This window comes from Talpa occidentalis, unplaced genomic scaffold (assembly GCF_014898055.3).
Source record: "Talpa occidentalis isolate TD23 unplaced genomic scaffold, MPIMG_talOcc4v2.1 talOcc4.9, whole genome shotgun sequence".
Taxonomy (NCBI): Eukaryota; Metazoa; Chordata; class Mammalia; order Eulipotyphla; family Talpidae; genus Talpa; species Talpa occidentalis.
In genome coordinates, this window is record NW_023605305.1 from 100,624,506 (window position 1) to 100,646,550 (window position 22,045).

General features: G+C 38.5%; 1 protein-coding gene across 1 annotated transcript; it reads left to right on the forward strand.

Annotated features, from left to right (window-relative positions):
• On the forward strand, positions 1–21,956 carry RTCA (RNA 3'-terminal phosphate cyclase). Its single transcript, XM_037499436.2, has 12 exons — positions 1–89; positions 194–286; positions 1,028–1,035; positions 2,920–3,063; positions 5,958–6,081; positions 8,883–8,941; positions 10,188–10,329; positions 11,715–11,839; positions 13,812–13,870; positions 15,466–15,560; positions 16,452–16,556; positions 20,123–21,956. Exons 1-12 carry the CDS (start codon positions 45–47, stop codon positions 20,222–20,224), a joined length of 1,101 nt encoding a protein of 366 aa, XP_037355333.1. The 5' UTR covers positions 1–44; the 3' UTR covers positions 20,225–21,956.
• The last annotated feature ends 89 nt before the right edge of the window (positions 21,957–22,045 follow it).

The following is a 22,045-nucleotide window of genomic DNA, read 5'->3' on the forward strand; positions in this document are numbered from 1 at the left end:
GGCGGCGGCTCCGTCGCGGCGGGCCGGACTCCGGAGCGCCCCCCATGGCGGGGCAGCTGGTGGAGGTCGATGGCGGGATCATGGAAGGGGTGAGTGCGGAGCCCCCGGGAAGGCGGGTTGCTTCTGCAGCCCTGCTGGAGGAGGGCTTTCGCGCTCACGTTGTCTTTTCTCTCCGCGCGCGCACCCTTGGCAGGGCGGGCAGATCCTGAGGGTCTCCACGGCCCTGAGCTGTCTCCTGGGCCTCCCCTTGCGAGTGCAGAAAATCCGAGCCGGCCGCAGCACCCGGGCTTGAGGTACCTCGGGGCTCTGGGGCGGGAGGGCGGGGAGGGGTTGTACTGGGGCTGAGGCCTGGGGCGGTGGGGGTGGGACTGGGGTTGCGGGGGTCGGAGCTGGAGGTGTGGCTGGGGGGCGCAAGGTGGGCGGATTCCAGATTCGGGGTACCTGAAGGCGGGGTGGCAGCGTCCCGGGAATGGCGATCCTGCTTGGGCCATTAGCTGTAGCCTGGGATGGGAATTTTTTTTTTTTAATTTTTTAAATTTTTACATCATTGTTTATTTTAAACAATATTTGCTTACCCCACCCCCTCAGGTGTGGTCCCCATAGAGTTTCCTTCACCAATGCACCCGTGCACCATCACCTCAATCCCCTGTGCTCCTCCCTCCCTCCCTCTGATCACTCTCCCACCTCCTCCCCTGCAGGATGTCTCTGATGTATAATTAATTGCTTTTGCTTGGTTGTGTTTTGTACTATTATTTTTTACACTGATGTCTTATTTGGTTCCCCTATATTCCTGCTATAAGTGAGACCATCCGGTATTTTTCTTCTTCTTTCTGGCTTATTTCACTGAGCATAATTCCTTCTAGCTCCATCCACATTGCTGCAAATTACATGAGTTTATCTTTTTTAATTGCTGACTAATATTCCATTGTGTATATATACCACATCTTCCTGATCCAGTCATCTATTTTTGGGCATCTGGGTTGTTTCCAGGTTTTACGTATTGTAAATTGTGCTGCAGTAAACATAGGGGTGCAGGTGTTCTTTTGAATCAATGTTTTTGTGTCCTTTGAGTAGATCCCTAGTAGTGGAATTGCCGGATTGTATGGTAGCTCCATTTTTAGTAGACTGAGGAACCTACAGACAGCTTTGGAATGTGAATTCTTAAAAGCCTCAAGACGCAGGTTTAGAAAATAGGAGCACGTTTTCTCTATGTATGTATTTTGTGCGAATAGGACCATGTTGTCTCAATCCCTGAAGAGTTCATCTTTAAAATGTTTCCCAGCTTCACCAAACATTCCAAGGCCTGGAGAGTCTTGAATGGGCAGAGCTGCCTTTAGGGCAGAGGAACAACACTTTTTAACCAATGTGTTCTGTGCTTCCACACATTTTAGAATCTAGGAACAGGGATTCACTGAGATGTTTGATTCCAGTTTCCAATCAAACCTCTAGGGAAAAAGCTGAGACTAGGACCAACATTACTGGTTGTGCAGAGGAGAAAATGTTGACACTTTGACCTCATTTACTCGGCCGTAAATTAGGTGTGCCTCTAGATAAGCTTCAGGTATGTGCACCTCTTAGAAAAGCACTTAGGTTGAAGCCAAACTGATCCCTTTGTATGAATTTTGTGTAATTATATTCCATTGTAATAGATCATTTATCTCTTAGCTTTTAATTTTATTACACTCCATTTTGAAATTATTAAAAGCTAGTTATTGTTATGGAGGAATATTAATTCCCTTCGTCACAGCAGCTGTTTGATCGTTTAGTAATAGGGGAATACGATTCATTAAGACTGTGTAGAAACTTTACTGTTAGTTTGCTTGGGCTGCCATAAGGAAATACTACAGACTGGGTGGCCTGAACAACAGAAATTTATTTCCTCACAGTTCTGGAAGACAGAAGACCATGATCAAGGTGCCAGCAAAGTTGGTTTCCTTTGAGTATCAAAAGGGAGATATTGGTCCAGGCCTCTGTCCTTGAGTTGGAGACGGCCATTCTCTCACTGCTGCTTTATCTTGTCTATATGGGCATCTCTTTGTCCCCATGCAGCCCCTGGTGTCTGTCTGTCCTAATCTCTTTTTATAAAGATACCAGTGAGATGGTTTAGGACCCACCATAAATGCCTCTCTTTAGTCTTCCCTTCCAGATCTATCTCCAGGTACAGTCACATTCTTGGCTAGGTGCAGTGAGTTTACTCTTCAACATAGGAATTTTCAGGTGTAGGGTAAGGTAAGGTAAAAAGTATCAGGCTTTTCTGCCCTCCCACCATTAGGATAGATGGTGGATCCCTGCGGTCCTGAGTGCATGCCTGATGGCGGGTACCTGGAATAGGGTGTGGGTAAGTGGGTACACCTGGGCTGAGACTGCACTTGTATGGGCGGCGTCACGGGGACGCCAGCAGAACCATAGGAGAAGCAGGAGAGCAGAGAAGCAGAGAGAATGTCAGAGAGCCCAAAAAGAGCGAAGACTTGCTGGGGGCTGGGAAGCCTGCCAGCCTCCTGGCCCCCCCACCCTGGCACCCCTTACCTCATCTGTTCGGATCATAGAGATCCTGCTCTGGCCCTTCCTGCTGTTACATCAGGGAACACGGTTCTGCCCATAACAGATGCCATAGATTATTTGGTAGAATGAGACTAGTGGCTCTTAGGTAGTTTACTTTCTTTTGCACACTTTTCATTTGCAACAATATATGAGTGTATGTGTTTGTAGGCAAAATAACTGGTCTGGAAGGAACCCTTAAAATGATGAAGGTTAACAGGTAGCCCATAGTCTCATGCATAAGATCCAAAATGAAACCTTAACACTGAAGATATAGCACTTGCTGTTTTCTTGCCATTGCAGTTTTATAAATGTGTCATAAAATGTGGGGATATAGGCACTCTGAATGCACACGTTTTGATGCAGTATTATGACCTGAAGGCCTCAACATTTATCTGGACTGGAAATGATTCGAGATTTGTGTGATGGGCAGCTGGAGGGGGCAGAAATCGGCTCAACAGAAATAACGTTTACACCAGGGAAGATCAAAGGTGGAGTCCACACAGCAGATACCAAGACAGCCGGGTATGTGTTGCTTATATTCTCTTTTTTTTTTTTTTTTTTAAAGATTTATTTTATTTATACAAGAAACGGGGTACAGGCCAGATGTGCTGGAGGGTGAGAGTATTCACCAGAGACAGTGGGGAACAGAACAGGCAGACTGACGATATACACTGCTGAGGGGAGCAGTGGGCGAGATAGGAGAGGTCTGCTTCACTATGTGGGTTGCTCTGGCGCTGGCGGGGATCGAACCGGCACTGCAGAGGCTGCGGACAGCTTCACAGCGCTGTGCTCAACCGCCTGTGCCACCAGGGAGGCCCCTATATTCCTCTTAAGTAATGACTTTGGTATTAGAGTCACAGTCCCATCCAGGTACTACCTGGTACTGGACAAATTGCTTAACCTCTTTGAACTTTAGTTTTCTCATTTTTAAAATGGAGGTAAAACACTTACCTTTCAGGGATAGAGACCATAAGTTTGGGTACAGCTCATTGCTTTTAAATTATAGTTATGTCTGGAATTTTCTCCTGTGTATAACATAGTATATTTCTTTACCTTTTATTTAGAAGTTAAATATCTGAAAATGATTAAGTTTTCATGAGCTGTAGTCTTTGAGTTGAAACAGATTTAGTTCTTGGCTTATAGCTAGGTATCATATTCTTCTACTTTTAGTCTAGGTATTTTTGTTATTTTTTAATTTTTAAATAATTTTTAATACTTAGGCAACCCTATTTAGAAATTTTCAGGTGTGATCTTGGCTTTACCCATTGGAAAATGGATATTAACAATTACATGGAGCCTTTATTATTTTTCAGGAATCCCTCCTATTGACAAAACATGGGGAGCAACTTTTGTATTTTCTGGTTATTTAGCTGGTTGCTATTGTAAGCAACCTCCTTTTGTCAAAGTCTTACCCATTTACTAGGATTTTTGATAAAATAAGAAGTAGTGCTGGGAACCTGATGCAGTTTGTTTCAGAAATGACTTTTAATGGATTGATTCTTTAGTTAAAGAAAATGTTTACTGATCATTGAGATTTGAATTGTGATGTGACTCAACTTCTATGAAAAGGTACCTGTTGCTGGGCCTAAGGTGAAGTTTGCTAAGTGAGAACTTTTCAAGGGGATTAAAAATTTTTTAATATCTTTATAGTCAGCATATTGTTATGGGAATTTTCTTGTACAAAAAGGGGGGAAAGGAGTTAATGAGCTATCTAAAATTGAACTAAAACAGAATCATAGAATTTTGAAAATGCAAGAGGAAAAGTAGAAACCTTGTATTTCAACCCTTTTTCTACTTTGCATTAGAAGCGGAAAGTCTCAATGATGAGACCTGTGATGAGAATGAAAACTCAGGTGTTAAGTGATTTCCACAAGTCGGGGGCAGAGCTAGACTTAGGATGTAGGTCTCCTGTCTGCTAATCAACTAGAATGGGTGGGAAATGACTTTTAAATTGACAATCCAGCTCCATTTAGACAACCAAAAAAAAGTTTGTTCCTAGGAAGAAAATATGTTTTATTTACATTCGAACATTTTTATCCCTGACTGTGATTGCAGTGCCACATATTTTCTCAAGTGTCCACCTTTGATTTTATTCTTCTAAATTAAGGTTTTCTTTACTATTCTCAGACTCTGATTTTTAGGGTGGAGAAGAAATACTTTATGTGTTGAATTCCTCAGAGAATGTCAACCATGAGAATTTTAGTAGTTTTAAACCTATGTTTATATTAAACTAAATTTTTTTTTTTTAAAGATTTATTTATTCATACAAGCACTGGGTATAATCAGAAGCGCGGGAGGGTGAGAGAATTCACCAGAGACAGAGCGGGGAACAGAACAGGCAGACCGACAAAATACACTGCTGAGGGGAGCAGCGGGCGGCAGGAGAGGTCTGTGCGCCATATGGGACCCTCCTCCGGTGGCCGGGGAGCAGCAGGGGATCGAACCAGCACTGCAGAGGCTGTGGGCAGCTTCGCAACCCAGCACTCAACCGCTGCGCCACCGGGGAGGCCCTATTTAAAATTTCTGAATTTTTTTTTTATTTGCTCCTAGATTCAGCTCCTTCAGAAGAGGAATTATATTGCATTCATTTTCCTTTTAGGTTGCTTGACATATTACACAGTTACTAAATATTTATTGAAATACTGAAATACATTTTCAGTGATAGACTTTCTACTTCTTTTTCTTTCTTTTGAGACTTTCTGTTTCTAATGCATGCGCTCTACATGCCACAAGAAAGTTAAGTAAATGCCTGTCATTTGGTGTGTAGAGGCTATGTTAAACTCCAAACTCTAATCTGTTTAAGAATATAATTGCTTTTGTTTGTCTCTGGAGAAGGGAGATAATGACTCATTTGGAAAATCTGACCAAGTATTTTATAAAGTAGTTCATGTTCTGTAATTATTTGTCATAGTTTCTTGCTTTATTTGACTATTATATAACCAAGCGGAAGTGAGTATAACAAGCAGTATTTTCTTAAAACATTTTCTGTGTGATGATAAGACTCATAGCTGAGTCTTTATAAATTATTATTCTATCATCTCATGTACTCCACAGCAATAGGAACTATACCTTAACCTGCTACTGGAATGTTCCTTATGCTTATTGGGTTCTTACATACAATCATTTGACTATTTCTAGAATGTTAAGGACTGCCTCAGATCATACAGCTTACACGTTTATTATTGGAGTTGACCCCAGGATTGCTTTTTCATTTAAGACTAGTTCCTTCTGTGAAGTATTGTCTTTGGGATTCAGGATTTTATTTCAGATACTGAAGTGGTTTTTAACTTTAAACTTGAAGGCATCTACCCACCTTCTCAGTTGTCTGTGCTTCAGCAAATGTGGTATATAGTGCTAGTGCTTTCTTGAGACTTCAAAAGGAAAACGTAGCTAAGGCTGTTCTACCCTCTCCTTAGGAGCGTGTGCCTCTTGATGCAGGTCTCCATGCCCTGTGTTCTCTTTGCTGCTTCTCCATCAGAACTTCGTTTGAAAGGTGGCACAAATGCTGAAATGGCACCACAGATTGATTACACAGCAATGGTAATGTTGATGAACTAAGATTATCTTGTATGTCCTTCTGAATCTCCATTCTCTATTTAAATATACGCTCAGTGTTTTTTGGTATATATCTGTTCCTCGTGTCTATTCCTATTATAGGAGAGACTGAGAGATTATGCTTCCTTTAGATGTTATGTTTTATCTTAGAGCAGTGTTCATTATGAATTCTTTAAAAACTGCCAGTGTAATTATTGAAGTGTATATTTCATATAACATTTACTATATAAATCAGTAATTTTATAAATATAGCAATTATAATTTGGAAGAAAAACTCAAAACAAGAATGAAATACTACATTTGGCATGTGTTGGTGAGGATATGGAGACATTGGAACCCTTGCACATTGTAGCTGGGACTGCAATATGGTACAGCTCCTGTGGAAAACTGTATGAAGGTTCCACAACAAATTAAAAATAGAAGTACCATATCATTCAGCAGTTCCATTTCTGGGTATTCAAAAGAGTTCTAATCAGAGTCTCAAAGATATTTTAGAATTCCCATGTTCACCACAAGACTGTTCATTATTGCAACATGTGAAGACAACCTAAATGTCCATTACTAGATGAATGAGTAAAGAAAATGTGATGTCTACAATGGAATACTATTTAGCCTTTAAAAAAAATTCTGGAATATGACTATACAGGTGGACCTTGAGTGTATTATGCTAAGTGAAATCAGCCAGTCGTGTATAGGCCAGTTCTGGCATGATTCTACTTATGTGAGGTTACTCTAAAGTAGTCAAATTCATAGAATGAAAGAGTGGATTGGTAGCTGGAGAAAAGCAGTGAGTTACTAATGAGTGTACATAATGTTTCAAGATGAATAAGCTCTAGAGATTTGTTCTATAATGTTGTACCCATAGTCAATTATAATTTTTATACACTTAAATTTATCAGAAGGGTAGAACTCATGTTAAATGTTCTTACCATGTCAAATTAAATAATTAAATATATTGTGACTGTACATTTTAAAAATGATAAAACCATATTTATGCCCATGCAACTAGTGAGAGGAAAGTGGTATCTTTTTTTCCCCTCCAGATTTATTTTGGTGTAATTATTCAGTCTTTTTAGTGTAAGTTCTATGACTTTTGATATATGTTTGTGAACCAGCTACTATAATCAAGATATTGAATTACTGTGAAAAATTCCTCCACATACTTTTGCAGTGATTCCTACATCCCCCTTATCCCCTCAGTTTTTTGCAACTACTGATGTTTTTTGTCAGTTTGCCTTTTTTCCCCAGAAATCATATAAAAAAATGAAACATGTGGCATGTATTCCATAGAGATGGAATATATTATGTATAATATAATATTTTGGAGATTCATGTTTTGTTTGTATCAGCAATAAAAGTGAAGCCGTATTCTGTTCATGGATATCCTATATGGTTGGTTCATCCATTTATCTGTTGAGTGGACATTTGGGATGTTTTCACTTGGGGCAGTTATGAATAAAGCCATTATAAATGCATACAGGTGTTTTTTTGTGTGGGCACATAAGTTTAAATTACTCTTGGGTAAGTATTTAGTAGAAGGATTGCGGGGTTATAATACAGTGTATATATGTCTGACCTTATGAGACACTCCTAAATTGTTTTGGCATCCAACACGATAACATTATTTTGTATTTTTTACTAGCACTATATGAAAATTATAGCTCTTCTGCTTCTTCCCCAGCACTTGATATTCTCCTTTTAACGAGAAGGCTGTTTTAGTTTTTTTTTTTTTACCATTTTAATAGATGGTATAATCTTTAAATTCAATTTGATAGGACAGTGAAAATTAAATTTTATTTCCCTTTATCTAGTTATTCCACTACAAGGAAATAACCCTAATTATATATTACAAGATGCAGCATAAGATAAATATAAATGTCAAAAGTATTAGACTAGCGCATTATATGCTGTAATTGTCATTATATAATATATATTATTATGTAGTAAGGAAAACTTGGAGGGTAGTTAGGGAAATCATGCTAGAATCTCATGCAGTCATTCAGATATTGTGTAGGAAGAATTTTATGATACTGGAAAAGTGCCTCTGTTTATATACTTTTTATTTTATTTTTTAAAGGTTAAGAATAGCCAAGATATTCTTTTTTTTTTTTTTAAAGATTTATTTATTTATATAAGCACTGGGTACAGTCAGAAGTGCGGGAGGGTGAGAGAATGCACCAGAGCCAGAGCGGAGAGAACAGGCAGACTGACGAAGTACATTGCTGAGGGGAGCAGCGAGTGGCAGGAGAGGTCTGTGCGCCATGTGGGACCCTCGCCCGGTGGCCGGGGATCGAACTGGCAGTACAGAGGCTGCGGGCAGCTTTGCAACCCAGCGCTCAACCGCTGCGCCACCAGGGAGGCCCTGTTTATATACTTTTTAAATGGAAAAATAATAAAACATTGCATATGCAGTAAGAATTCAACTGTATAAGACAAAATGAGGAGGCAGGATGGAATGCTGTTTATCCACACATTCTCATTTTGTACAGTATACTATTCTGGGAAGGTTTAGGAAGTATTGGCCTTTGTCGTAAAATAATGACTGAGTTCAAATATTCTGAATTTTGATTCCTCTTTCATCAGATAAGATTTGCACAGCCTGATAAACTGTTGAATTTTCAATTTCAATTACCTGCCTGTTATTTTGTTTGAAAATGGAACTAGCCTAAACATATATATTGCTGTTTATTTATACTATCTCATTACTAACTCAATGCTTCTGTTTAACAGATATACTTGTTGAATCGATGAATATTGGTAGTTAAAGTGACAAACTTATTTTTCAGGTTTTCAAGCCTATTGTTGAAAAATTTGGTTTCAGATTTAATTGTGACATTAAAATGAGGTAAGTTGCTTGTTTCTCAGTCTTTTGACCCACTACTTATGTGAAAACTATTAGAAAACTTAGATCTTAGGAAACTACCCTTTTGGCACCCAATTTATACTTTAGATTCCTTGTAGGAGATAATTATGCTTTGTGACTCGGAAACATTCACCAGAAGGGGTGTGGAAGCTTGAAAGCAGTTACCTAGGATATACACTTGTTTCTTGGGAGAAATATTTCTACTGAAACACCTTCATCTTCAGTGTCATTCCGTACTCAGCACAGACTGAAGACTCACTGTGTGCAGACAAGTGGAGTAGGCAGGGTCATAAAAGGGATTTACTTCCACAATGCAATCATAATTGTTTTTCTGAGAAACGCAACAGGCATTTAAGTCTTCCCTTCTGTCACATAATTACAAGGCTTGATTTCTTGGTGGGGAGTTTAAGTGCTTTGCAGTATTGTTCCAAGAATATCCCTCTACCTTATTCTCCTTCCCTGCCTTTCAACACACCATATATTCTAACTGCTATTAGGTTTCTTGCTGTTCCTTAAACATACTTAGTGTCTCCTGACTTTCATGTCTTTGCTTATGTTTTTTCCTCTTCTTCTCTCCTAAAAATTGGAAATCCTTTATTGTTTCAAAACAAAACTTGTAATTTCTAGTGTGAACTGTCCCTAAGTGTGCCTCAGAGAGTGCCTGGAGAGTACTTGGGGCCAGCTGATCAGATGGGGAACTGCTTGTGAATCAGGAGCTTTGTCATCTCTCTCTGGGTATTCTCAGCATCTTCTGTAGTATAAATGGAACTAAATACTTCAGTTAAAATTTTACTAGTGTTCAGCTACTTAAATATTCATCCTTTATTTATTGAGCCCTGCTATGTCCCAGACATTGTTTTAGGAATTTGGCAGGAACAAAACAAAGGTCTGCCATTTAAGGGCTATTATTCTAAATGGCAATGTCAAATAGAATTTTCTAACTTGACAGCAATGCTGCCTGTCTGTGCTGTCCAAATGGTAGTCCTAGCCACATGTGACTGTTGAGCACCTGAAATCTGGCTAGTGTGATGGGGAGCTGAAGTTTAATTTTTATGTACTTTAAATTTAAATAGTCACATGTAGTTTGAGGCTAACATTGGAAACACAAATCTCAAACATTTTCATTTCTAACATGAGTCATATGTTTGGATATCAGTCATGTTTTTATAAATACTGAGCTTTATTTTCATTATGCAGTTTATGTGAATGCTTGTCATACTTTTCATAGGGGCTACTACCCAAAAGGGGGTGGTGAAGTGATTGTTCGAATGTCACCAATTAAACAGTTGAACCCAATAAATTTAACTGACCGTGGCTCTGTGACTAAGATATATGGAAGAGCTTTTGTCGCTGGTGTTTTGCCATTTAAAGTAAGTTGGCTAGATGGTATGTATATCTTGATAACTATGATGTCATTTAAATTTTAATTTATTAAAAATGTAATGTTTATTTTTTTAACATTTATTTATGCATACAAGAACTGGGCTACAGGGCAGAGGTATGGGGGGGGTGAGCGGATTCACCAGAGACAGAGTGGGGAACAGAACAGGCAGATTGACGGAAACACACTGCTGAGGGGAGCATCGGGCGAGGCAGGAGAGGTCTGCTACGCCACGTGGGTAGCTCCCTGGCTGGGGATCCAACTCGTACCACAGTGGCTGCAGATAGCTTCATTGGTTGCGTCTTAACCCCTTGTGCCACCAGGAAGGCCAAAAATGTAATGTTTTGACAAATCTTTTCATTAAATTTTTTTCTTAAAATTCAATGCTCTCTATGTATTCTCCTGGACCATGAGTTTCTGCTTGGGTTCTTCTGGGATATCTTGTTCTTCTGTGCAATAATCTGCTCTTTCTTAGTAAGGATCCTCTCAGTGTGGTAAGAAGAGCTCTTGTATGGGTTAATCCCACCGTGAGCTCCCAAAGTTGTACGCTGCCTCTTAGGGGCATTGTCCATCTGGATGTGCTCAATGGCCCGAGAATCTCCATCTAATTTCTTAAGTCCAGCGTTACGATCTGCATTTTGTAACATGTACAATAAAAATTAATTTGTGGGCTACCAACCACTGTCCAGCTCCAGTGTTTGACCAGGACATATCTGCCAGGGCCACCATTGCAGCTATGGAATGCATGTCTTGCTTCTATAAAGTGACATTCTTTAGACACTTGGAGGCTTTTTGCATATACTTACCCTTGATGGCCTGGGCAGTTTCACAAATGTTCTTAAAATGAACATGAAGATTTGAATATCTTGAATTGTGTGATTTTGTAGAGTTTTGTGGTTAAGTGAATTTTTTTCAGAGAGCACCTGAGGCCTCTTTTAGAAAGAGCAATAATTTTTACTCTTGAAAATCAGATTTTTAGATAATGCATGTAAAAGTTTCTGATTCTTTTATATATTTTTATTTATTTTAAGATTTATTTATTTATGCATACGAGAGCTGGGGTACAAGCCAGAGGTGCAGGGGGTGAGAGGATCACCAGAGACAGAGTGGGGAACAGAACAGGGAGACTGACCGAAACACACTGCTGAGGGGAGCAGCAGGTGAGGCAGGAGAGCTCTGCTATGCCATGTGGGTTGCTCCCTGGCCGGTTAGGGGATCGAAATTGTGCTGCAGAGGCTGCGGATTGTTTCATAGTATGGTGCTTAACCCCTTGCGCCACCAGGGAGGCCCCTCCTTTATATATTTTTAAAGGCTTGAAATTAGTTGTCAAAATAATCATTCATTTTATTCTATTTTTCTGTCTTGCCAAAATAGGTAGCAAAAGATATGGCGGCGGCAGCTGTGAGGTGCATCAGAAAAGAGATCAGGGACCTGTATGTTAACATTCAGCCCATTCAGGAACCTAAAGACCAAGCTTTTGGCAACGGAAGTGGAATAATGTGAGACAATTTGCTTTTTCCAAGACATTGGTGGAGAGCCCTGCAATACTTGCTCTATTTAAATTAAAAACTTTTTTGTTTAAATTTGTACTTTGGGGAAGATACATTAAAGGGCATTTCTACCTAAAACAATATAATAAATAAGATGGTTATTTTATTCTGAATTTTAATCTGAGGATGATTTTTCTTTTTTCTTTATTTATTTATGCATTCAAAGCTGGGGTGTAGGCCAGAGGTGTGGAGGTTGAGAGGATTCACCAGAGACAGAGTGGGGAACAGAACAGGCAGACTGACTGAAATACACTGCTGAGGGGAGCAGTGGATGAGGCAGGAGAGGTCTGCTGCACCATGTGGGTAGCTTACTGGCTAGGGATTGAATTTGTGCTGCAGTGGCTGCAGATAGCTTCATAGGTTATGTCTTTTTTTTTTTTTTTTTTTTATTTTTTTTTAAAGATTTATTTATTTATTTTATTTTATACAAGCACTGGGTACAGTCAGAAGTGCGGGAGGGTGAGAGAATTCACCAGAGCCAGAGCGGGGAGCAGAGCAGGCAAAAGGACCGAAGTACACTGCTGAGGGGAGCAGCGGGCGGCAGGAGAGGTCTGCGCGCCATGTGGGACCCTCCTCTGGTGGGCGGGGAGCAGCTGGGGATCGAACCGGCGCTGCAGAGGCTGCTGGCAGCTTCCAACCCAGCGCTCAACCGCTGCGCCACCGGGGAGGCCCCATAGGTTATGTCTTAACCACTTGTGCCACCAGGGAGGCCCTGGTTTGTCTTTTTTTTTAAATCATCTTTTTTTTTTTAAGATTTTATTTCTTTTTGTGTAGAAGAACTGGGCTCTAGGCCAGAGGGTGCAGGGGGTGAGAGGATTCTCCAGAGACAGAGTGGGGAGCAAAACAGGTAGATCTACTGAAATACACTGCTAAGTGGAGCAGTGGGCAAAACAGGAGAGGTCTCCTGAGCCATGTGGGTTAGCTCCCTGGCCGGGGATCGAACTCAGGCTGTTTCGGTGGGCCTTTGCAGTGATAGGGGTGAGACTTAACCCCTAGCCACCAGGGAGACCCCTGGTTTGTCTTTTATTACATTGTAAGAGACCTTTCATTTATACAGTGAACTTAAATGTTTGTTAATGAGATGTTAGCCTTTGAAGCTGATTCTAAGAGAAATATTTCCACTTACTCTTCTTTTTTTTTTAAAGATTTATTTATTTATTCATTCTTTTTTTTATTCATTTTATTTATTTATACAAGCACTGGGTACAGTCAGAAGCGCGGGAGGGTGAGAGAATTCACCAGAGCCAGAGCGGGGAGCAGAGCAGGCAGAAGGACCGAAGTACACTGCTGAGGGGAGCAGCGGGCGGCAGGAGAGGTCTGCGCGCCATGTGGGACCCTCCTCCGGTGGCCAGGGAGCAGCTGGGGATTGAACCGGCGCCGCAGAGGCTGCGGGCAACCTCGCAACCCAGCGCTCAACCGCTGCGCCACCGGGGAGGCCCCCCACTTACTCTTCTTTACCTCATATGTAAAAGCAAATAAATTTTAACACGGCAAAGATTTCTTTAGAAAAGAGAAATAACTATTAATCCAAATAGGAATTATTGATATAAGTATTATAAAAATTCTTTAATTGATATTTTTGAAGTATCATGGTAACTTGTAGATACTTGAATGTTAAAATCTCCTCAGCATTTCTAATAAAGGGTTGAAAATACTTTACATATGATAATATATAAAGATTATAAAGCAAAGCCAAAGATCTCTGTTGAGATTCCTGTTCATTCAAGGTAATCTTAAAATACTGGTACAGTAAAATGGTACCACTAAGAGTTGTGATGTAGCTTCTGAAAGCCATTTCTTACCTGTGAGTGGATTTGAATCAGGTGTCAGAAGTGGTGGAGGATACTAATGCCCTGATGAAGATAGACAATGAATATTTATTGCATGGGCAGTAATATATTTTTTTTCTATTCCTATATAGCATTATTGCTGAGACATCCACAGGGTGTTTGTTTGCTGGATCATCACTTGGTAAACGAGGTATAGATTGAGTCCTTACTTCACAATACTGTGTGAAATTCTTTTAATTGTCAAGATTAGAATTAGATAGAATGACAGATTACAGGTTTGAAAGGTTCTATTTTAGAGTCACATTTTCAGCCTTTTTCCCCAGCTTACCACCCATGAACCATCACCATATTCTCTTGTGTTCTTCCTTCCCCTCTGTATGCCTATATAGCATCATTGGATGTAGAAATGGCAGTGTTTATGGGGTCTACAACAATGTAAGAAAATAAAAATTAATTTTTGAAAAACTAGAAAAATACTAAATTAGAGTCTTGGAGTAGGGTCAAAGGATCTGTTTCAACAAGCTCTCTAGGCACTCTACCTTTAAGGTATAGTGAAATTTGAGAATTAGTGATCAAACACATATTAATGTGTTAGGTGCAGTATCTCCAGTAATCTTAAGAAGGCATCTGGTATCTACAACAGTCTTGAGAAGATAAAAATAACACACAATATAGAGCAGACATTATGAGTGCTTGCCAGGCATTGGGTAGAATGTTAGTTCATTTTATTTCTATTATCATTGGGTACCAGCATGTGCCAGGTATTGGGATTCAGAAATGAGAGCCACTCCTCCTGCTTCCTGGCATAGTCTGGGAGAGGAGACAGGTCAGTGCTGTGAGTGTGGTATCCCCAGGGTGCCTTAGCAACACAAGGAGAATAGTTAGTTCTTTTTTGGGGCCTGATTGACTCCAGATCTAGCTTCTGCTATTCAGTGATTCTCTACCATAGGTTCTGTAGATAAATATAAATTAACCACATAGAAAAGTGAGATCTAAGGAAGAAGAACAAAGGAAAGTCTAACATAAAGAGTTCTGTGTTCAGGCAACTAAAATGATAATACATGGTTTGTGGAGGATCTGGGTGAAGTGGAGAGAGATGAGCTTAGAGAGGTTGACAGAGACCAGATTTTGAAGGATTTTATTAACCATGTGGAGGAGTTAGGGTTTATCCTGTAACAAAGATTTTAAGAAGAGATGTAATAGCAGATCTCAGGTAGGGTAATTCTGGTATCTGTGCATGGAGGATTAGAGAAAGGCCATATAGGAGACAGGAAGACGAGAGTCTGTGATAGCAATTTAGGTCACAAATGCAGAAAGCCTACACCAAGGAATGGAGTGACTGTGATTTCATATTGTTAGACTATTCATTGTATCCCTGGCGGTCCAGCTCTCTGTAAGTTTGCTGTGGTAGAAACATGAAAGAAGCAATATGCAGATTTCTGCAGACATTATGGTTCTGTTACAGATTTTGAGATGAGGAAGGCTAACAGCTTTCAGAATGCAACATGATTTCATGAAAGTTTGTCACTGACCTGTGTTCCTGAACTATGAAACATGAATATTGGAGCTAAGGACTAGTTTCTCTTGATAAAAAAGCAGTTAAAACATATACCAGAAAAGTATTTGCATTATGCTAAGCTCTCAGAAGATGAAGTACACATAAAGATCTTGTCCTAAAATATATTGGGATAGCTCAAAGACCTAAGAAATATTGTACCAGTGCTAACTAGGATATATATTTTTTTGGCCTCTTAGTTATTCATTTTTTCATTGTTCCTGTCACAGGTGTAAATGCAGACAAGGTTGGAATTGATGCTGCTGAAATGCTCTTAGCAAATCTTAGACATGGTGGTGCTGTGGATGAGTATCTACAAGACCAGGTAATGACACTGTTAGGAAAAAGCCTTTGAACCTGTTAGATTTGCATATTTGGTAATTAGATTGAATATAAATTTCAATCATTAAACTGTCAGTCATTGAGTGCCATCTATTCAGTCAGTTTTTCAAATATTCTGGAATTTATTGCCCTCAAATTTCAGCCTTCAGCTTGACTTTGCTATAAGGCATTTGGCGCAATTGATCACTCCTTCTATCTTAAAATAATTTCTTCACAGACCTCTCAAACTTAACACATCTACTCACATTGAGAAATGCTAGTGCATATTTCTAAGATTATTTCTTATGATTTACTGTCTTGGTAGATTTTGTACTACATTTTTCTGTCCTTAATCTCAAATCAGCAGTCTTATGTTTACAGATTTATTTTTCAAGATTTTTTGACCAGCTTCTTCAGAAAATTTTCCTAATTTCTAGTCTCTTCCTTCTTGTCCAAGTCTACAATCTCGGTAATTCTGTGTTAGTTATTTACCAGTTAACATGTAAGAGAGTGGAAGGAGGGCCTCCCCTGGTGGCGCAGCGGTTGAGTGCTGGGTTGCGCTGCTGCCTGCAGCCAAGAGTGGAAGGAGTTTGTAAAATATCTCTGACTTGCAGAGATAGTTGGTCTGATTAAATGTATTAACTTTCAACTCTATATTTTATTGTTAAACATTAATTTAAAATCTCTATTGAGAACAGCTATTGAAAGTTTCTGTACCACAGGCTTTGAGTAATCCAGATTTCCTATCTTCTTAGACTTCTGAAAACCTAAGTGAATAAAAATGCTTTTTTAGCTATTTTGATGTTTATAGTATTTTCAGGTGGAAAACAATATAATTTTCACTCCAAGTATTAATGAATGTGTGAGAGTTTTTTCTTGGTTCTTTTTTCAATAGCTGATCATTTTCATGGCGTTAGCCAATGGAGTTTCCAGAATAAAAACAGGCCCAGTTACACTCCATACGCAAACGGCTATACATTTTGCTGAACAACTAGCAAAGGTAAGTATTACAACAAAAAATGTGGTTGATACTGATCATAGCCAATTTGGGGTGGAATTTTAATAAACAGAAAACGTAATAATAATCATATTGCTATATAAATCCTGACCTTCATCAGTTTTCTTTTTCTTTTTTTTTAAAGACTTGTTTATTTATGCATATAAGAACTGGGGTACAGGCCAGAGGTGTGGGGGGGTGAGAGGATTCACCAGAGACAGAGTGGGGAGCAGAACAGGCGGGTTGACTGAAATACACTGCTAAGGGGAGCAGTGGGCGAGAGATCTGCTATGCCATGTGGGTCATCTCTGTGGCTGGGATTGCACTTATGCTACAGTGGCTGTGGATAGCTTCATAGTGCTGAGACTTAACCCATTGAGCCACCAGGGAGGCCCCTTCATCAGTTTTCTTTCTAAGAAAAGAGCTGAATTTTTTAGTAAAAAGGAATCTAACATTGTATAAACCTACATTCATACCTTTTCTACTGAATTCTTAATTTTTTTTTTTAGGATTTATTTTATTTATACAATAGCTTGGGTACAGGCTAGAGGCACGGGAGGGTGAGAGGACTCACCAGAGACAGAGCAGGGAACAGAACAGGCAGACTGACTGAAATACACTGCTGAGGGGAGCAGCGGGCGAGACAAGAGAGGTCTGCTGCGTCATGTGGGTATCTCCCTGGCCGTTCAGGAATCAAACCAGTGCTGCAGAGGCTGTGGACAGCTTCACAAGCGCTGCGCTCAAGCCACTGTGCCACCGGAGGCTCTGAATTCTTAATTTTGAAAAATTGTAAAAATTTATATTTATTTGAAACTAATATGATTTCCTTATAGAAAATAGACAAAAAAACCTGCCCGTAATATCCCCACTGTTGACATTTAGGTGTTTTCCATCTACCTTAAAAATATTTCCTTACATTTCTTTTATAGCTAATGCATGTAGCTTTATTTCTTGCCATTTTCAGTAATATGTAACATTTTCATTTTGTTATACTCATTATAATGTAATTTTATAATGAAATATAAAATTTACAATTCAAAATTTTATGTGAAGAAAAGTGATAACCTTAAGCATCTAAAAGAATTATTACAGTAATCCACACTAATAAAAAGGAAATTAAGTACTACAGGATTGCACTCAGCACAGTCACTGTTGCCCTGCTTCTAACATTTTATTTTTATGATTCTTAATAGTATGTACTTTTTGTTGTTATTAAAAAGCATAAATAGATTTTGGTTACATTGTAAAAGACTGATACTGAAGGCAAATTACATTTGCTATTGAGAGAGAGTTAACTGTATTTTCTATTCTACTTATCCTGTATTTGTATCTATTAGTTCTCTCTCTTCCCTTTTAACTGTGATCTTGATAGCAGGGACCAAGAATTCATTCAAGTCTACTTTTTTGTTTGTTTGTTTTTAAAATTATTTATATATATTTTACATCATTGTTCATTTTTGTGCAGTGCTTTCTTTTCTCAGGTGTAGTCCCCATAGAATTCCCACCACCAGTTCATCCGTGCATCATCACCATAGTTCTCTTGCTCTTTTTTTTTTTTTTTTTTTGTTTTAAAGATTTATTTATTTATTTGTTTGTTTGTTTGTTTGTTTGTTTATTTATACAAGCTCTGGGTACAGTCAGAAGCATGAGAGGGTGAGAGAATTCTCCAGAGCCAGAGCAGGGAACAGAACAGGCAGACTGACGAAATACACTGCTGAGGGGAGCAGCAGGCGGCAGGAGAGGTCTGCACGCCATGCGGGACCCTCGCCGGCAGCCGGGGATCGAACCAGCGCTGCAGAGGCTATGGGCAGCTTCGCAGCCCAGTGCTCAACCCCTATGCCACCAGGGGAGGCCCTCTGTTGCTCTTCTTGCCCTCTGTCTCCCATCTCCTGCAGAATGTCTCTGATTTATAGTTACCTGTTCACTTTTGTTGTGTTGTGTTTTTTATTGTTGTTATTTTTTTTCCCTGAGCCTTTATTTGTTCCCCCTATATTCCTCCTATAAGTGAAACTGTCTGATATTTTTCTTTTTCCTTCTGACTTATTTCACTGAGCATAATCCCTTCTAGTTCCACCCATGTTGCTGTGAATGGCCTGAGTTTACCTTTTTTGGTTGCTGAAGTCTTCGCTTTTTACAGGACTTTGCAAGTAGTAGACATTAATATGTTATTTGTAACTTAAATAAGGGACCAGGAAAATGAATAACTATAAGAAAGTGAAAATCAAAATCAACAAAAAACTATGAACCAGAGACACTCTTTGGGGGGTAGGGAGCTGGAGGGGAGGGATTGGGGTCAAAATAAGGGGGTTGCAATTGTATGGGGAATATAAAAATAAAATTTATTATAAAAAAACAAACAAAAAAAATGTTATTTGTGATGAATCATAGCAGAAAGTGCTGTGAACTGGAATGTATAGCTCTGGTTTCTTGTTCAGTTTTGTTGTGTTTTACAGAGTAATATAACATAGGCTGCTTCATCTTTCTGTGCCTTGGTGCTAGTAGTTCATCTATAAAAATCAGAGATTGGGGCTACAGTCCCATAAGCCTCCTTCTAAAGACTCCTTAAATTTTTGTAGTTTTCTGTAGGTTTATATGTAGCCTAGAAATTATTTCCTAACTTTCCTTTGTTTCATATTTATAAAATGCTTTTAATTTGAAGGAAAAAATATGCATGTAACTTACATGAATAATTCGACTGTCTGGATCAGAATTCAGTGTTCATTAACTCAGCACTAATTTTTAATGTCCACTGTATGTCAGTATACTACCATGTAACTCTGAAACTGGAATGATTTGTGAATATTAATATTCACTGGTACCCTAAGTAATGGTTTTCAAATTGTGTTTCAAAGAATCCTAAGGTTTTAGGCATACTTGAAATTCTTTTGCCACAAATTTAGTTGGCCAACTCAGTTGTTTAGTTTTTAATTCAGTTTTGTTAGAATGAACATATCTCCAGAAAACAGTGATAGAGTTAACAACCATTTCAAAGCCAAACATGAATTTATTAACAAGTCATTTACTTTAACCAGTCAAGGCTAGAATACAATGTTAATCCCAATAAAGGTGGAGGAAGATGTTAATCAGTACTTCCTTCCACCTGCTTTCCCTGAAGTTAATCTTATTGTTTATTTAGGGAATAAATTGGAAAAAAAATATTGAGGGAAATTAAAGGATGATATTTATGTGACAAGATAAAGGCAGTATAAATGCTCCAGAGATAAGTCATAGAAAAATTTTAGGAAGTAGCTAGCGGAGGTATAGTGCATTTGAATTTGATCTTTGCCCAGGCTGCCTTCCTGGGGATTCTGATTCAGTGGGTATGAGGTAGCTAGGTTGACTATACTGACAAAACTCCACAGGTTTGTTTACATTTGAGTAATAACTATGTTTCTGGAACAGAACCATTTCTGTCCAGGCTATTGAATTTCTCATGAGTCATTTGGTCTTTTTGCTTCTAGCTTTAAAATAAAATGAGTTTGATTATTAACTACCTACTTATGAGTTAGGTGCTCATCTTTTTATCCTTCTTTGTTTTCCTTATATACTAAATTTTCTTCTGGTTTCAGGCTAAATTTACTGTGAAGAAATCAGAAGATGAAGAGGATGCCTCTAAAGACACTTATGTTATTGAATGCCAAGGAATTGGGATGACAAATCCAAATGTATAGGTTATTTGCCCTTTAAATGATACCTCAATGATGCATTATACTAGGTCATTACATAAACAATGCAATACAGTGAATAAGAAGTAACTTCTTAAAGGATCTGGCTTAACTTTGAAAATGAAGTACAGAATGTTCTACATTTTCTAAGAGTGTTTCTTCATATTAATCTGACTTTGAATATCTCCAGAGATAGGAATGTAGAGTTGGTGAATATGTGATACCTGATTTCAATATTAAAGTATTAAAATAAAATATTCTTTTCACCTGAACAGTGTTTTTTGTGTATGTGTGTAGTTAAGTCAGGGATATAGATTTGATCTGGAATTTGTATATACATTTGGCCCTTGACTAACATCTGTTTAAACTGTGCAGGTCTAGTTAGCTGTGGATTTTTTCAGTAAATATTCAGTTGACTCTTGACTGTAATACTGTAAATGTATTTTCTCTTGCTTTATTGTAAGAATCCAATATATAATACATACACAAATATGTTAATTAACTGTTCATATTATTGATAAGGCTTTAGTTTAACAGCAGGCTTAATAGATATGTTTTGGGTGAGTCAGAAGTTGTAAGTGCATTTTCGACATCGCAGGCATCAGCATCACGAACCCCTGTGTTTTTCCATGGTCAACTATAGTTCTGATCACTTTGCTAGCACCTCACATACAGTATGTGGAGGTACTCATGTGTGTTGTGTCAACAATAATAAACACTGTCACATTCTAATTATATATATCTTATTTCTAGTGGGCACTTGGTAAATACTTTGAATGTGTTGAATATGTTGTGAAAGCAATGAGAATTGCAAAATTTCCATCTTCATAGATTTGCCAAATTCAACCTAGGTATGTTTTTGTTTGGCTTACAGTATTAAAAAAAATAACTGAGTGCCTTTAGAACAGAATGTGGTTTTCGTGTTATGGAACACACCTAACCTACTTCCACATTTAGATTAGTTCCTGATACCTGTAGGTCCTTGAGGTTATGACTCAAAGGGAAATGGTTGGTGTATCAGCCAGTCATAACTGTAATATCATGAGAAATTCACTAGAACTTGCTTTAGTCTTGGACTTTGTTGATGACAAGAACATAATTCAAGATATAAATCCAAAGGATGGTCTTATAATACATCTGGAAATGCCAAATTAGTCTATATAGAGCAGTATATTGAAGAAAATAACTTGTCAGTGACTTCTGTGACCTAGAACACTTGGTCTCAGTTTGCTTTAAAGATGATGGTAGTGTTACTTATGATTTATATTTTCATAAAGTAGATATGTTTTATACATTCATTTCTACAACAAATGAGATGAAACATCGATTTACGAATACAACTATTTTGAACTTAGGGTGTACTTTTGTTAGTGTATGTTTGTATAGTTGTTGGAGGGTTTCTGGTGAATATTGGGGTTTTAGACTAATGTGACCCTTGCAGCTTCTAATGGTGTGTGCAGTTGAGTTAAGAGGGAGGCTGGGATATTGACTAGGAATTCTGGAACGAGAGACTTAAGGTTATGGGATGAGTTTATGAAGGATCCTGGCTAGGGTGTATTACTATTGTTGAGTCACAATGTAGGTAAAATAAAGGTGGAACTACAGCAAAGAAATCTTTGCTAGGTTCTACAAGTGAATGCTGTAAATTTCTGTTTTCCCCAAACTTGTTTTCTATTTCTACTTCTATATCTAAAATTCTATTTCAACACATTTTTATGAGCACCTAATACAAGTAATTCTGTTCAATGCTTATATATTTTACATATTATATATCTGTTGCTTATATATTTATATATTTGTATATAAATATATAACATAAATTATATA

Coding starts and splice junctions, on each gene's coding strand:
- RTCA (XM_037499436.2), top strand. CDS start 45: ATGGCGGGGCAGCTGGTGGAGGTCGATGGCGGGATCATGGAAGGG. Junction 6,082..8,882: donor AGATTGATTACACAGCAATG/GTAATGTTGATG, acceptor CTTATTTTTCAG/GTTTTCAAGCCTATTGTTGA. Junction 15,561..16,451: donor ATGAGTATCTACAAGACCAG/GTAATGACACTG, acceptor TTTTTTCAATAG/CTGATCATTTTCATGGCGTT.